Raw genomic sequence first — 16,818 nt, 5'->3', positions numbered from 1 at the left:
TGCTGCAGCTCCGATGCTGGATTTTAGTGCAGTTTGACTCCTTGGAGAAAGTAATTCATTAGCTGAACAGTCCCAATCAGCTTACAACCTGTAGAACTGTTGCACTCACTCTTTTAAATGAGGTATCCTCCACCAATCATTATCCATTTAGGTACATATGTAAGGGTGGGGAAGGGGCAGGGGAAGGAATTAACAGCTGTGAACCTACAGGAGGAACTATCATAAATGAAGAGCTACACAGATGTGGAGATCAACTCAAATGAAGTAGTTTCCTGGCGATATATCTTCTCTGATGATAAATAGTAATTACTTCTCTCCAAATGCTTTTTGGGATGGTTTGTTCCACTCCCTTTCAAATTCTTCAATACTTGAAATTCCTATTTATGTATGAAGCAGAACATGAAATGTTGCTTCCATCACTAATAATGGTCTAAGGATGTCTCAGTTTGGAAGGTGAGGAAGCTGAAAAAAGATGTTATTAAGTTCTTGGTTTGTACTGAATTTCAATTTGCTTCAGTTTGAGCCAGAGTTCTCCAGGATACTTCAAAGATCTCAGAAATGATGGCTGTTGAGGTCAAACAGGTGTCCAAGGAGCCACAATAAACATCACTGTAAGAACCTGACAACTCATCACTTGTGATGGATCAAATTGCAAGGCCTTGGCAGTCTCACAGACCTGAGTCCTGATGGACCTCACATGCTTCCTGCCCGATGGCAAGATAGACATGCAGACATGTTCAAGTTAAAGATCTCAGCTACTCCATTCTACACTGTAAGTGGTTTGGGGCAAACACCATCTCTGCCTTGAAAAAAAATCCAGTCTTTGGACCAGAGGCAAAATAAGAGGCTTTTTAAATTACACTTTTGATGAAATTTAATTGGGCATACCCGAAGAACAATTTAAATAATTGTCACAATTTTGTTCATGCCCTGTTTTGTTATTTCGACTCATAACTGTCTTATGCTGTCAGTAACCTAATCAAGTACTTCTGTGCATTATGTGGTATCACTGACTCACCAGGAGGGAACTTAAGAAGACAGATGTCTTGTTTTATCTGTTAAGTATTCTGGAAACTGATGTAAAGAAAAGAACCTTCACCAGCCTAAAATGTGACACGCGAAGTTAGCTAATGATGATTCTATTTAAAACTGAATATACCATGGCTCCATGCTGAAAATCAATCCTACTTACCACCTTGTTGTAATTGCAAGTCATTGGTGCACATGCCTGCTGGGATGTACAAGATTTCTGCTTTGAAATTTGCAGGCTTTGGCCAGCAGTACCAAGATGCTGACCTGTCTCATGCTATATGAAAATCATAAATGGAAGAACACACATCCCATGCCCCAGTGTCCTCTCTGTCATGTAAATCATGACTCTAACAAAGTACAAATTGAGCTTGTGTAAAGCATATTTTAAGTACCCAATTACTGTAAAGAAGTTCTTTCACCTTTGAGCAACTGACTACATACAGATCCCAATGGTCTTTCAAAAGATTGACTTATCTTGTGAGATTTTAATTTTTTTCCTTTTTTCCACTGTCAGCACAACTTACAGTCCTCATGGACTCTGAGCTCAGGGATATTTTCCTTTCTCAGCTTTGTTGTTTTTTTTTAAGTTTGCACATTTGGCCATCTTCCAGTAATACAACTCCCATTGCTGTAGCTCCAGTGTATGAACCATGCAGGGGAGCCTCCTTATGGTATTTTATCTTGCCCTTCCAGAGGGGATTAATGGCTACTCAGATCCTACTGAATCTGTTGGCTGCCAGGACACAAGGATTACAATATGCTGGACAACATCACACAGACACATGAGGCCATGGGATCCAGCAAATAAATGCAAGTCCTGAAGCTGCAGCCAGACCTGCACCCAGCTACAAGATCTGCTTTGAGAGCCTATTGGAAAGTGCAACACAGCAGCTGAGGCAAGAACCACCACCAGGGCAAGCAGGTATCAAACAGGGCTCAGACGGTGGGGCTCCTGGCCCCTTCAGCCTTAAAACAGTAAAGGTATTTAATCTCAGATACCTCCAAAACATGTTTCCACCAGTTTACTTATTAATAAAAAGCAGCACATATCCAAGGCAATTCAGTGTCTGAAGTCTAAGCAGCTGGTAATCCAAAGGAAAAGAGGATTGGCAGTTATCTCACAAGCCTGATGCACTTCTTGTTGGGTGGCCACGCTTACCAAGTGGTGCAACACCAGCCTGGGCAAAAAACACCCCAAAGAGCAATGAGAAATGACAAGAACTGTATGACCTACAAGACCCACTGGTACATGACAACATAAACCTATTCATATAAGCAGGTTCCTATCTCTGAACAAACACTGCAGGCCTAGATCTCAAAATGGAGCAATAGGAGCAAAATTGTTGTCTTGTGTGTGAAAGCCTTTCTACATAGCTCCTCAAACAACTACGTAAGGGCTGCAGGGAGGACATGAAATTACTGCCCTCTCTGCCCTTTCTTTTCAGGGTGTCAATGTCTTTTCAGATTTCATTAAGGTATGCAGGACTATGTACATTCACAACTTTGAAATTTTGCTACCTTCCACTGTGACTTTCATTTTGAAGGACCACTGTTATCCTGGTCAAATCAAAGGTTTCACCCTTGCAATAGCAAGTAATAATGTGTCTTACCTTTATAAAACAAAAATTCCAAACCCCAATCTTCATTAATAAGTCCTGATAATTAGCATCCCTGTGCCAATAAATTACAGTTCCTTTGCATCCCCACTTGTTGGAGCTGTGGTTTTACAGTGGAGCTTTCCCATTCATTGCAGTAGTTTCTGGGGAGAATTAGGCTCAATGTGTTGGGACACAGTGCTCTTTTCAGCCACATACATCTCAGTAGACTTGTCTGAGTATATTCCTGTCTGCTTTATAGGCAACTTCAACAAAGAACACGAATTAGTTCCAGAACCACTCCATCAACATCTTTTACAAGAGATCCAAAAGAAGACTCCTTCCCATTCTCATGAGGGATACTTCAAAGCAGTAGGCAAAATGCCATGATCCTTGGGATGCTGATAAAACTCTAAGTGGTTTAGAAGATCATCTTAAAAATAACAAATAATGTTTTTCAATTTAAAGTGTACTATGTGCAGAGATGACAGTCCATAAAACCTGTAATGCACTGAAAAGGCACCAAGTCTGTGAGAGTTCAAGGAGTGTTTGGATGATGCTCTTAGTCATACCACTTAGTTTTAGGTAGTCCTGTGAAGAGCAGGAAGTTGGACTCCATGATCCTTATGGGTCCCTTCCAACTTGAGATAATCTATGATTCCTTATGAGTAAATGAGTCCTTATTTTAACATCAATGCCGAAGCAAACTATGCAGGAATGCAGAGCGGACTGAAATACCCAAGTCTACCGAAGTGGACCATGTACTGTTACGTTCTCCTGCCTCAGAAACAGAATTAGGAGGTGATAAGGGTTGGTAAGAGCAATGCAGGTTAAGAAGTTTGCTTTCATATACATTCCCTCTTTTCACAGCAGCACCCCAAATATGACCTAACAAGGACAGGATGGGTTAAGGCACTTGAGACCAAAATACATAAATTCTCCTCCAAGGATGATTCTCTCAAAGCTAGATGGGAAACTAATACATTTTAAGATTACAAACATAAATGCTCGAATTTCTAACGATCACTTGATATTGCCTGAGAAACTAAAGAGGAAGAGCATGTAATTTCAGTGGCAGCTTTTCTGGCCTTGGTGCCTTCAGAGAGCCACTGAATGCCTGTCAAAATGTAGGAGGTTCAGTGTCTTCAAGAGGTAGTAAGAGATCTAGACACTTGCAGTGAGATTTCAGTGACGCTTTAAATATGGCCCCTGTCACTGACTGCTGAGACCCTTGGGCCTCTTGTGTGCTTCCAAGTCCTACATGGTACTGTGGTTTTATGTCACATTTTGGTTACAGCATCAACCGTGCTCAGAAGCACAAGAACCAGTTTTCCTCTAGTAAAAGCAGACGTGGTGCTGGATCGCTGGCAGCGTTGGGAGGGGCTGTGCTTGGGCAGGAACCACTGGAAGTGGGGAATCGCAGCACACAACTAGGACAGAAGAGGAAATGTCCTTGAGGAAAGGTCCTTCTCACAACCGACACGGCAACTCTGATGAAGTCTTCCTGTCCAGCTTCTGCGCTGGTGAGCTCTGGGATTGGGAACTAAAGAGTAACTTCCCTACAAGTGTCTCAAGCTTCTAGCTCCAAGTTGGACCCCTGATTTTTCCAGAAAGTTAATCTGCAGCTTGGCTATGTTACTTTTTTACTCTTGTGAAAAACATCAGGACTTGCAATGAGAGGACTTTCTACAGCTACATCATTCAAGCCATAAAACATCCTGTTTGCTGGGACAACCCTGTTACAAAAAGAAAGTGTTTAAACATGAGTGACTTTCAAGACAAATATTCCCTAGTTCATGAATATGCCCTTGTCTCAAAAATGTTATAAGGTCACCACTGCACAATAAGGAAATAAACAGTCTCCAGGAACTGGCATCTAAGAGTTCTTTGCATTTCACAGCAGGACAAGCAAGAAGAACAGAAGAGCAGTTTTGCCTTTTGTGTCCTGGGTACAAATCGAGGTTTGTGCACATCACACCTCTGGCCTTGAGGAACCTGTGCTGAGTTAGTACTGCTCTGAGGTAGAGGTCAGAGCACAGGACCTCCAGTGCTCCCTCTTAGCCCATACTGCTCTACACCACCATCTCAATACAGCCTGCTGTATGTATAGCTAAGAACTCCTTGTACAAGCACAGAATGGATAAACTGCGGCCAGTAAATAATATAGTACATCTCCTGAAATGTCAGGCTTAACAGGGCCCCAGGGATACACAGTAGGAGAGAAAGTGCAATGGATCCAGACCCAGCAGCAGGGGAGCTGCCAAAGAGTTCCCTTGGAGTCTGTGCACCCTCCACACACAGACTTTGCCCTTGCCCTTCCCGCATCTGCCGCAGTTGTTGCCTCTGTATTTTAATATTTCAATTAATTACCAGCTTCTCAAGTTCAGGAACTATTTTACCTTACTCAAATAGTTTATTTAAAAATATATATATAATATTCTCCAATTCAGAAAAGGATAGAACTTCCCACAATGTAACATTTTTATATATATATATATATATAAAATATTTATGCATTCAGTGAATGGAAACAGTTTTACTGTACACATTTTTAATGTTGTTCTCTATGCATATCTGCATTACCTAAAAATATACTGTACTTCTGTAAATCAAAATAAGCAGGGAAAAAACACTGTAGCTGTGCACTGGGTTATAATACCTAATAAAAATGATATGAAAGTTTTAGTTTTGAATTGAAGAACTCACAAACAACATTTTACTTTGTGAGTGCATAAATAGAAGACTGAATACATTCTGTCTCTGTTAAGCTGAACTGTAGTAGAGGTTACAAAATGTAAATACATTTATTAATTTTCAGTATTTCAGTGTTTCCAAGTCCACCTTTCATGATAGTGTTAAATAAATCATGGTCCTATCCTTCCAAACATTTCAACACTCTTTAAAAAACAAAAACAAAGAAAATTTTAAAGTGAAATGTCCTCCTTCATTGAAGTGTTAGATCATATTTTAAATTACTGCACTCCCACACAATATTTTATATATATATATTTTAAATATATATATATATTTATATATATAAAGAGACCAAATAGGAGACTACATTTTTTACTGTCAATATGTTTAACATTGCATACTGTAGTTGTATAAAACATGCATTTTCTGGGATAATTATGAACACATCATGAATGAGCCCACATAAATTATATTTTTTGTACAACTCGAAGTTAAAAAAAAAAGTCAGATTAAGTGCCTCTGAGGCCCTTTCTTCTCAGCTATCAGTTCTCAAAACACACTACTGAAATATTTATCTATGCCTACAGCTATGTGCTAGAGAACCATATTAAAACTTTAAAATACATCTACAGTATGTTTTACTTTTCTCAAAGTTTGTGACGGTCCTTGGATATTGTGTTGTGAAATGTAAAAATAGTCACAGATTCTTTTTTTCCAGAAATAAAAAAAACCACATCTAGAATATGCAAAAACAAGGCAAAATGAAGTTTCATAGCACTTAATGAGGGTTAATATAAGTCAATAACTAGTATTGAGGTTTGTAAAAAGGGCTGGATGAGCAGTTACATGTACAAGCAAATGGTCTGGTAATTCCAATGCTCTCAGACATTGTTTCTGTAACCAACACTTCTCCACCCTTAAAACCAGTCGATATACATTCAAAACAGGCTGACATTGATATACTTACTAGGTGTAAAAATAGTGCACTATTTTTTCTGCCACAAAGCAAAATTGCATCCTAAGAGCTGGTAAACTTTCTTTTTCCTTAAATAGAAAGAATGGGCAAAAAAACTTGAAAAAAATTTAAATTAAGGCAATTAGACAGGTAAAACAGGACTGCCCATGATGACGTATAGCTGAAACCAGTATATACTTCAAACCTATACTAACTGCTGAACACTGACATGCAGCTTCTGACAGACGTGTATGAATGATATAAACTTCAACAGTATGGCTTTATACAAGTGCATAGTTGCCACTGCAATAAGTAACGGTATCTGATTAATAAGCATAAAAAAATAAAGTGGAAAGATTTTTAAAACCCTCTTGCAGTATTACAGTACAATATATATACACAGTATAATGGTCACTTCTTACAGATGCAGTCTATATCACTATGGTGGATCTTCCTCTGGTTCTACTTGCAGACGTGCTGGTGGCATCTTTATGAAAGCTGGAAAGTCAGTTTCTTCCATTTTAATATTCATTCCTCTCGATCCTTTTATGAAATGTAGTGTATGGTCTTGCCAAGAAAGCTTTTGTGGAACAGAGTTTAAAAGATTACCTAACATATCCTTTCACTATTTGCCAACCATTCCTCAACTGATCAGTCACTCGTGAGAATACAGGAAAACCCTCAGAGATATTAGTAATTTATATTGCAGCAAAAATGTAAACCTCTGATATATATAGCACAATCTCTCAGGAAAATATATATTTTAATATATTTTGGGATATGTTTCAGTCTTGCTGTAACAGGAAGATAATTATGACCTTGAACTGTGTGCATTCACGGAAAGCAGTTAGCTGAAAAAGAAGCAGGAAGTTTGGTCAGTAAATGCAACAAATGTAAATCTGACAAAAACAAACTTCTTCAAAGTCTTCATTTAGGATGGGCTTGCTCATCATCATACTTGGGAGAAACACCATTCCTCTGCATCCAGCAGCATCGGGACTTAAGTACAGCACATCCTTACACATTATAATCCCAAATCAGTTAAACCCTCTTGTAATATATGAGGGTAAAATATGCACAATGTAACAGTCACTTCTAAAAGATTAGTGATTTGTAAGCTTTTAACACATGAAGATGCAGTGTATTTAATTAACATAATGCTTGTTATGGTGAACACTAAGCCAGTTAAATTGTAGAGCTGGAGTCAGTTCCTGAGCACACAGCTCAGGTGCAGCCACAGAGCTGCTGCCATCGCCCCTGAGACACACCTCACATACTATTTAAAAGAACTTTTAGGCATTTAACATTTAGAGTTTTTTACTGTGTAAATGTAAGATGGCATCAACGAGTAAAATTATTAACACTGAGATCTGTAAAACTGCTAACACTATTTCCAGTCTGTTCACAATTAAGCCACAGGACATATTAGATCACTACAACAGCAGGACCTTTTCTAAAGCAGTCAAGGAAACCACATCACAGAAGCTGTAAAGCCCGTTTGTTTACACAGTTTTTAACAGCATGGTTAGGTACCCAGAAAGCACAGCACTGCAAAGGAAAGCCAAGGAAAATTCACTTCAAAACACAGGTAGAAAAGCAAAATGCAGAACTCCACTGATTTCATGTCTGCTAGCCATAGACCAGTCAGTTTGTATTAAAAGTTTAAAAATGAAAAGTATTTGTAGGTGCTAAGTCTATTTCAGCCAAACACCAACTGCTACTATCTCCTTTTTCTCCTTCAAAAATACTCTGCCAAGGATAGCAGTATTAGCATTATAGATGAGCAATCACTCTGACAACAGCAGGGGTTTATTTTTGCAGGCAGGCAGACATGAATTTTGGGAAAAAAAAAATTAGAAAAATAAAACCACTGACAATTTAATGAAAATTACTCCTCTAAAAGTTTGACATGATGAACAGAATCTCATTTTTATTGTTTAAAATATTAAAATGAGATCTTGTGTTTTATTTGCTTTGAAAAACAAAATCCAACATAGCATGCTGTATTCAAAGGCAAACAAATCCATTCCTCTCTATTTAGATTTACCCCTTATACTTCTTCAGAAATCAAAAACATCGTCATCATCATCATCACCATCAATATCATCAACATCATCAAATGACCAATCCCAGTCCTTAAATGCCAGATCAAGTAATCTGCAACAGGAGGGGTTGATGTTTAATGAGTGTCACACTTCTACGAAAGACTTCCAAGTTCCTTTTGTTATCATAAAACTTTTTAACTAAAAGACTGTTTAAGGTAGGTGGGTTTGTTCCTTTGCCTATCATGGAATATGAAGATTCAGTTAATGTTCATGTAAGCTAGGAATATTATATTCATTGAAAATTCATCTTAAAATTCAATAAATTCAATATAGAACACTTCCCTATTGACTTTTCCCCCCTAAATTTCAGAATGAAAGACCAACAAGTACATTTTATAAAATCAGCTACTTTCTGTTTTGCTGCTGTTCTTGCTGATCAGCTTTCCCTCTATTCCTTTCCAGTCAACAATGCAAAGCTAACAGTTTTTCTAGTAAGATCAAGTAAGTTTGATTGCTGAACAGAACATTGAATAAGAAACCTTCATCTGAACATACAAAATGCAGGAGAATTCTAATGTATCCCAAATACAGGGCGATTACACCATACAGCTATTCTGTTACTGTGCTTAAAGCAATGCCAAGAAAAGAGGATATCTCAGCTTGTTCTCTAGGCCTCGCTGTCTGTGCTCCTTCTATGGTACTACAGAACAAAGAAGCAAGTGAGGCAAACTGTCAGCAAATGAGTCATTTTACTTATTTGAGACATTTGTTTTGGGATGGGGTGAATCATTGTCTAGGAGCATTCATCTCTTCCTGTTGTTATTGTAGGATCTTAGACAAATACCTTAAATATGAACTTCTCAACCTGCTACAGCTACAAGAAATGGAACCCAGTCTAGTCATCTCTTCAGTGGGTTCAAAGGATTTTTACTCAGGATTACATGTTGATCATAGGAGAAACCTTACTCTAAAATAGAACATCAGTGTAAACATGCTACACTGTGTAACATAGTTAATCACATTCTTTAAACAAAATCAGTTTCAGGGGAATTTTGATTTTCAGGTTTTTAAGTTTTAAACTCTTTAAAACTTTAAATATGATATAGCCCTGAAGAGGCTCAATATTCATTTGATACATGAACTACAGCTATAAAACTTACAGAATTTATTAGGAATTAAAATATATTAAAGTTGATTTTTTCAATTTGGAATTATTCTTTTGACATGATCCAATGCATGAACAAAGCAGAAATTATATGATCTGTATGGAAAACTGATTTGCCTTTTGTTTAAATCATCCTGAAGAACAACAGCCATTAAAACCTTGGAGAAACAATCACTGTGTGAAATTCCTAGGAGGGTCAGCATTTTTAGGACCATGAAGCTTGGAAGGGGCCTCAGCAAGTTTCTAGCCCAACCTCCTGCTCAAAGCAGCTACAAGGCCAGCACAGGATGCTCAAAGCCTGTTTCTGTCAGATCTCAAAAGCCTCCAGGGATGCAGCATGCCCAGCCTTCACCAGCCTCTCTCTCTGCATTGGCTTTTCCTTCTATCCAGCTGAAATGTCTCTTGGTTCGAATGAGCCCCTTGTTTCTCACCCTCCCACCATGCAGCACTGAAGAGCCTGGCTCTGCCTCTTGGATACCCTCCCCACAGGCAGGGGCAGGCTGCTGTGACAGTTCTGGAGATGTCCTTCATCCAGGCTGAACAAGCCCAGCTCCCTCATGCATCTGCTCTGACTATCCTGGTGGCCTCTGCTTGGTCCTTTCCCAGCATGTCCATGTCTGGCTGGAATCTGCAGGCTCAGATGCAGAGGCACTATCTTGCTGTGGACTATGGAGTGAACAGAGGGGGATAATCTGTTCCCTCCATCCTCTGGCTGTGCTCCTCTTGGTGCAGTCCCAGAGCCCGCCTTGCTGCCAGGGCTCACTGCTCCTCCCCAGCTACTCAGTCCCCATATTTAACTGGCAAATACATCTTCATTCTTAATAAAGTTCATAAAGAAAATCAATTATTCCATATGATCTTTCCACAAAAGCCTCACAGAAGCATCAGTCAGAGATAAACTCCCATAGCAATTACAGTAATTTATGAGTATGTGGTTTCTAATTAAAAGTGTTTAAATCCATACAAACTTCCAGTGGTTTGACAGACCTGCATTAGTAAGGTGATGGGTGACATGACCTCAGAGAACTACACTTTTCATCTATTAGGCACATTTGTAAAGCTAACTTGAAAACTTTAACTGAAAAAATAAAATAATTTACACACTAAAATATTCATCCTCCTCCTTTTTCCACCAGTACAGAAGGGTAAATACTGTGTTATGAAAGGTCATGAAGATTGAAAAAAAGCGTGTTGGAAGGAGAAAAGTTATTTTCAGAGCATCTAAGAACAGCTATTGAAAAAGAATCAGAATTTATAATACACCTTTACATGTTAACAGCAAGAAACAGAATAACACTACTAAATTAGACTGTAAACACTATGCAGGAGAAAAGCATTCTGCTTGTCCCTCAAGCTGTCATGAATGCTTCCTCAATTTGTGCTTCAGTCCTATCACCAATATTTTGGTTAGTTTTGCAGAAAAAACTCATAATTGGTCCCTAAAAAGTGATTAAAAAACTTTTTTCCTTCATGATTATAATAAAACTATTAATTTAAAATCCAAATTTACTTTTAATATGTAAATAAAATCACCAAAAATTAGACTTACGAGTTAGGAGGGAAGTGAAATGAAATTACTTAAAAGTCCATTTCCATCCATTGAAATGCCAATGTTTGTTTAGGATCTAACTCTTCACAGAATAAGGACATTTTGGGGAAATAGCAGCACCCCAGCAAGAGCATTCTTTCCTGCATTCCCCCCTCTAACTCCGGCGACTCACCCAACCCTGTTCTCACCCAGCCCGCAGAGACACTGGTGCCAGTCTAGTCACAGAAACAAGGACAGCAATCCCATCTAGCCACTGCCAAATTACCTCTCTGGAGAAAAATGTTAAGCCTTTGCTGAACTGTCCATTGCTGCTGGAATACTGTAAGAAACAAAACAAGTCAGGCTGACCTTTTCAGAGGCTGCCAGCAATGGGGGACTGATAGAAGCACATATTAGCTCGTGCTGCAGGTGATGAAAAAGGCAAACTGGAAAAACCCAGAAACTCCATACTGTGCAATCACATAATGCTACATGCAGAATGCTATCAATCCACAGTACAGTACAGGATTTTGCTCCTTAAAACTGATCCAGTGATAGATTAGATTTTTTCCCAAATCAGAAGAACCTAGTTAAGACTACTCTTTTAGGAATCATGAGACATGAGCATGAGTCCTTCTAGGCTGAATAAGGAAGTGAAACCATTTCTCTCATCCTTTGAGTAAATTACTTGAGCAAATAGTGATCCTCCACTTCCCATTTTCCTGCTCTTTCAAAAAGCACAGGTGCCTGCCACTATAGCAACAGGTTCCATCCCCAGTGTGGAACCCATGTTGAGATTCATCCGCACCAGCTTTTCTCTGCAGACATCTCATCTAAGAGCATGCTGTATGCTCCTCTGTACACCAGGACATCAACAGTGAAAAAACTCTTCCTAAATGAAGCCACACTAAGAGATGTGTTCAGACGAAACACACATTAACACACAAATCCCCAGTCAAGTGTCTAACTTTAGAGCAGGGCTGGAATTCAAACACATGCCTCAAATCAAAGCAATAACAAATAAAATACCTGTAAGCTTTTTTGTTACATGTAAGGCCTTCCAGACTGCTTTTTGAAGGTACCTAATCCTCTCTAAGGTTCTTCCGAACCACAAGCACCTAAACATTATTGCTCAGCTTCAAATCAGGTACAGTAGTGGCCACCTTGAAATTATGTTTTTAAATTTATTTTTTTAATTTTATTTTTAAATCACACACATTCTCACTGACTCTTTGCCTAGTTAAACCCCTTTTTCCCTAACAGTTCACAGGAACTATTAGGCCACAGATGACAGTACAAGTTCTGCCTGTTACAGGTAAGAGTCACAGGATACATTATCAATATGATAAGGTTAACTAACAGGTAGTGCAAGGTCCTTCAAACAAAGGAATAAAACATGGTGGCTCTTCTTATAACCTAACTGAGGTTCATAGAAGATTACATGTCAGATCACACGTCACTAGTCAACCACATCTGTGGTCAGTTATTCTTATCAACATATACAACATTAATTGTAGTAAAACATTTAAAGCAATAATGAAATAGCAGCCCTTATGTCACCTTGGTTTGTTTGGAGGAAGCTGTCGACTTGGTCGTCTGATGGACTGGTTTGGCTGTACCTTCATGGAAGTTCTGGGAGAAGATCGAGCAAAGGGGTCTGGTGCTGGAGGCTTCTTGGGTATTTTTTTCACCAGTCGGCTCACCCATTTTTGCTGTTCTTCTGTAGAATTAGCTAACAGTAGTAGATTCTTTGCCGTAGAAATATCATAGTACACTGTAATAGTAATTTTCAAAATAAAAATTAGTATTGATATTATCCTAAACATGTACCCACATCAAAAATTAGTTGTCAGATTATCATACTCCACAGTCAACATAGAGAAGCCAAAAGGAAAATGAACCAGATTTTGCCAAACTAAGTTTCCTGGCTGCTGGCAGCACCTCCTTCTTATATTTAGAGTAACAACTTAGTACTATGGAAGATACACACTCACTAAGGGTACACAAACACTAAGGGTAACACAAAGAGGTGTGCCTGAGCCCAAGAAATTATATAATGCTGAGTCACAAGGAGTAACCTGCACTAAATGTCATCCCTTCTGTAACACGCACTGGCACTAATGTTTCCCACAGCAAAGAGCACAACACACAGAGTGAGCAGTCCTGCAACCACCCTGCTTTACTGCATGAGGCTGACAACTCAACAGATACACATGCCATTAACTTATGGCAGTGAGGGACTCTCATGGAGACATGCAGAGGTGTTGATGGCCACATATAAATAAAAGAAAACCTGACCTGTTTACATTTAGTTGGTGTCAGACCATTACCAGAATCCTCTGATCTATTAGAATGCCTTGTGACTCCAGCACCATATGCATATTCAAATACTTGCTATTTACCTTTGCAAGGCGCTATAATCTCTTCCTTTTTATCCATGTGATCTTTGTGACATTTGATGTGACAGCGGCGACATTCCAGAGCAGGAGGAGGTTTAAACATATGCCACAGTGGCTTCATACAAGCTTCACAATTGGTTGGGAAGTGGTAAAGAGTAGGTATAAATTCATGTCCTTTGTGACAAATGTAATTTGACTTTTCTCCCATGGGCTCAACAGGAAATTCCTGCTCCTTTTTGCTCTCTCCTTCATTAGCATATAGAATCTAGAATCAAAGCAAAATAATCTCAGTACTCCCAGATGATAAATGTAAATTCAGAGTCATTATCTAAGTAGAAAGCTTGAAGAATTACACTAGAGGTGATTTTTCAAGAACTTTTTAGTAAATATTTTATTATACAGTATTTTTGACAATGTGTGAAATATCTTGCCTGTTACCTTTGAAACAATAATTTATTAATGAATACCTGGAATATCCTAGGAATTTCCTTGGAATCTGCTCTGTACACATCAGTCTGAGTGACTGGTCGGACATGGAAGAGTTTGCTATAGGAAATTGTTTCAATAAGGACAAAAATTAGTATTACCAAAATGATAAACTTAAATTGAGAGATTAAGTTAGGATACACATTAAGACTTAGAGCCATTAAGGATTTGTCAGTACAAATTTATAATCACTCGATCCAGTCTTATCTTTCACCTGTGCACACAAACTCCACAAAACCCTGAATAAAAAGAACTCATAAGCATCCAGTTGTATTTGCAAAAAAAAATCCCCAAAAAACAACTAGAAACCCACCATCATGTGACTTTAATGATTTCTGGCAGCTTTCTAACACAATCCTCTCCCCATGCTCCAACCTCTGCACATTCTGCATTTATTAAGAGAATAAATTAACTACACAATCCGCTTTTAAGAGAAAATATATGAACACTGAGGATTATAGCCTTTCTGCTACAGTTTTCTTAACATGTTTGGTTCCCATGTGCACGTGAGGAAGGTCTAGCTGAGCTAGTGGGAGAAGTTCAGTGACATGAGGGCCCAGTGGAGTTCCCTGGATCAGTCTGAGCACCACGCTGCTGCTGCTACACCAGTGCCTACAGGACACCCAACTCTTCCCCACAGTGGGAACCCCAAGGGCCCAGCCCCACAGTTCAAATTGAAAAAAATAATGCCCGATGTGACACGATTCCAGACTGGATATCAAAAGGCCTTTGGTTACAATCTTTTCAACAAAGTTCACCTGCAAATCAGAAGAAGGAATCACACATGGCAATACTTACTCTATATCCAATACCATGTAGGGATTAGATTGCTCTTTATCTTGTTCACTGTCATAAAACAGGATCTTCTTACTGCTTACAATTACATACTGTTAGGAAACAGAAAAGGATTTTAAGCCAGTTCATCACAGAAGTCAGAGATGTCACAGCAATTACCACAGATGTTGCATCAATATTTTTCTATGATTTTATTAAATGGTACCTAGACAGCCAATAGCAGTACTGTATGCTAAGTCCATGATTTGCCAAGAAATTCACTGCAAAACAAACAAAATCTTGATTACCTGACAAATCAATTTGTGTTATGAGACTGGTACTTAACCAGATTTAAGTATCTATGAAGAGACAAAAACTAAAGTATGAAAGAAAGTAAGATAAAGGGGTTTCCCTTTTATTTTATTGATTTAGTTTTCACTCCCTGGTACAGAGAGTAACTGTCATCTTATGATGCCTATTTCTGACAACTAGTAAGGATCATACTTAGAAAAATCACTATTATACTTATGAGAACAGCCAGCAATGTTCATTAAAGAGCTAATTACCTAGAACATGTCCTATTCCCAGGGTTTTGCCTAAAATTAACAGTATGACTGAGCAATAAGCAAACTGGTATGAAAATGTGTATGTTATGTTTTGAAAAAAGATCCATCGAAGAGGTTACTGAGAAGCAGGAAACAAGTGAAGGCTGCACAAGACAGATGAGCAGTTGTTAGTTTTATCTCCTAAATAAAGAATTTGTAAAGGGCATCTCTTTCCAGACTCTGCTGAATTCCAGTCATCTAATACTACTGGGAATGCTTATGGCTGCACATATAAACGTCTGAAGACCATGACCGACTGTTCTCACCTGCAGCTGGACAAAGAACTGTCTTAACCTATTAAAACTGTCTTTAGGTGCTCCTTTCAGAGGCAGCTATACCAGCTAACTTCTTTTATACATTTAAGTAATGAGAACAAATATAAAAGAAATACTGTAGTGTTGAAAATACGCAGTAAGTTTAAAATCCATAACAAGTATGAAACAAGATCATAAATCTGGTTTCTTACCTTTTTAACCCAACCAAATTTTTTAGTGTTATTTCTAACAGGCAGTGATAGCCAGCCTTCCAATCTTGATTCTGAAAAAGAAATATAAAGAACAGAAAGATTCAAATAACATTGGTTTTGAGACAAATGTTCATTTTAAAATAGTTATTGAAGATCAATAATAAAGCAAAGAGCAAACAGAAGAACATGAACTATTTAACAGTACAAGGTCTTGCAAACTTTATCACAGTAAACATTCAGGAACACGTTAAATAATCTTCAATGAATGCAGCCAATAACCAGCAATGCAATCAGAAAAAAAGTAGTAAGCACAAGGAGGAAGAGGAAGAGCAACTTGAAACAGTAGCACACACATTACCCTTAGTAACTTTTTCAAGTCTTAAAATTAAGGCTTATGTCTATTGACCTTTTACCTTTTACAACAGCATCTAGAGATATTAGTACAGACCACATAACATCCAGTTCAACACAGAAAAAAGGTAAATTACCACCACGAGTGACCTATAGCCTCTATATGCTGGGGAAAATGTCAGTTTACTATTTCAACTCAATACTTTTTGGTGTGAAAATTTTTAATTTCTCTAATTCTGCCTGTATCACCTAGGCTTTCTAATCCAAAATAAGTAATTCAACTGAATTCAACTGCCCTTTCACACACTTGCAATATTTTATATTACACTGGCACATTAGTCAGATTTGATTTATCAGCAGTATTAAGAGCTCAGCTGTTGCTTGACATACACATTTACAATAGAAACTGTAGTACTGACATACAGTAGTAACCAAAAGCTCACCAGGATCACACTTTCCCAGTGCTGGGTAATACACAGGATCACACAGCCTCTGACCCTATTTTTATAGCTGCACTTAACACCAGCATTTCTTTCCCCTCTGTTTTATTAGGAAGAATTACTCAGTTGCAATAATATTTTTCTAATGAGTTTTCTACCCTAGCAGATAACCTGTAATACTGCTGAGGAGCCTCCAAGTCAAAAATACTGAAGCCTTAAGCATTAAAAAACACAAAACCGTGGAAGGGGCAGAAACACACCCCAAAATTGCAAAAGCTATTTT

The 16,818-nt window shown here is 38.3% G+C and overlaps 1 protein-coding gene across 2 annotated transcripts in view; it reads right to left on the bottom strand.

Moving 5' to 3' along the window:
* Nucleotides 1-5,017: 5,017 nt before the first annotated feature.
* The window catches only part of ROCK2 (Rho associated coiled-coil containing protein kinase 2), a 101,052-nt gene continuing 89,251 nt past the window's right edge, over nucleotides 5,018-16,818 (bottom strand). Inside the window, exons 27-32 of one of the 2 annotated variants that reach the window (XM_071548338.1) lie at nucleotides 15,745-15,815; nucleotides 14,698-14,786; nucleotides 13,881-13,959; nucleotides 13,417-13,678; nucleotides 12,575-12,788; nucleotides 5,018-7,127 (exon numbers count right to left, since the gene is read on the bottom strand). In XM_071548338.1, coding sequence (XP_071404439.1) covers nucleotides 7,124-7,127; nucleotides 12,575-12,788; nucleotides 13,417-13,678; nucleotides 13,881-13,959; nucleotides 14,698-14,786; nucleotides 15,745-15,815 — 719 coding nt within the window. In that variant the 3' untranslated portion in view covers nucleotides 5,018-7,123. Of the gene's footprint in view, nucleotides 7,128-7,154; nucleotides 8,434-12,574; nucleotides 12,789-13,416; nucleotides 13,679-13,880; nucleotides 13,960-14,697; nucleotides 14,787-15,744; nucleotides 15,816-16,818 lie in introns of those variants that run through there. The other variant, XM_071548339.1, reaches the window with a different exon arrangement.

This window comes from Pithys albifrons, chromosome 2 (assembly GCF_047495875.1).
Source record: "Pithys albifrons albifrons isolate INPA30051 chromosome 2, PitAlb_v1, whole genome shotgun sequence".
Classification (NCBI taxonomy): Eukaryota; Metazoa; Chordata; class Aves; order Passeriformes; family Thamnophilidae; genus Pithys; species Pithys albifrons.
Note: the sequence above shows the minus strand (reverse complement) of the source record. Positions and strands in the feature narration are given on the sequence as shown.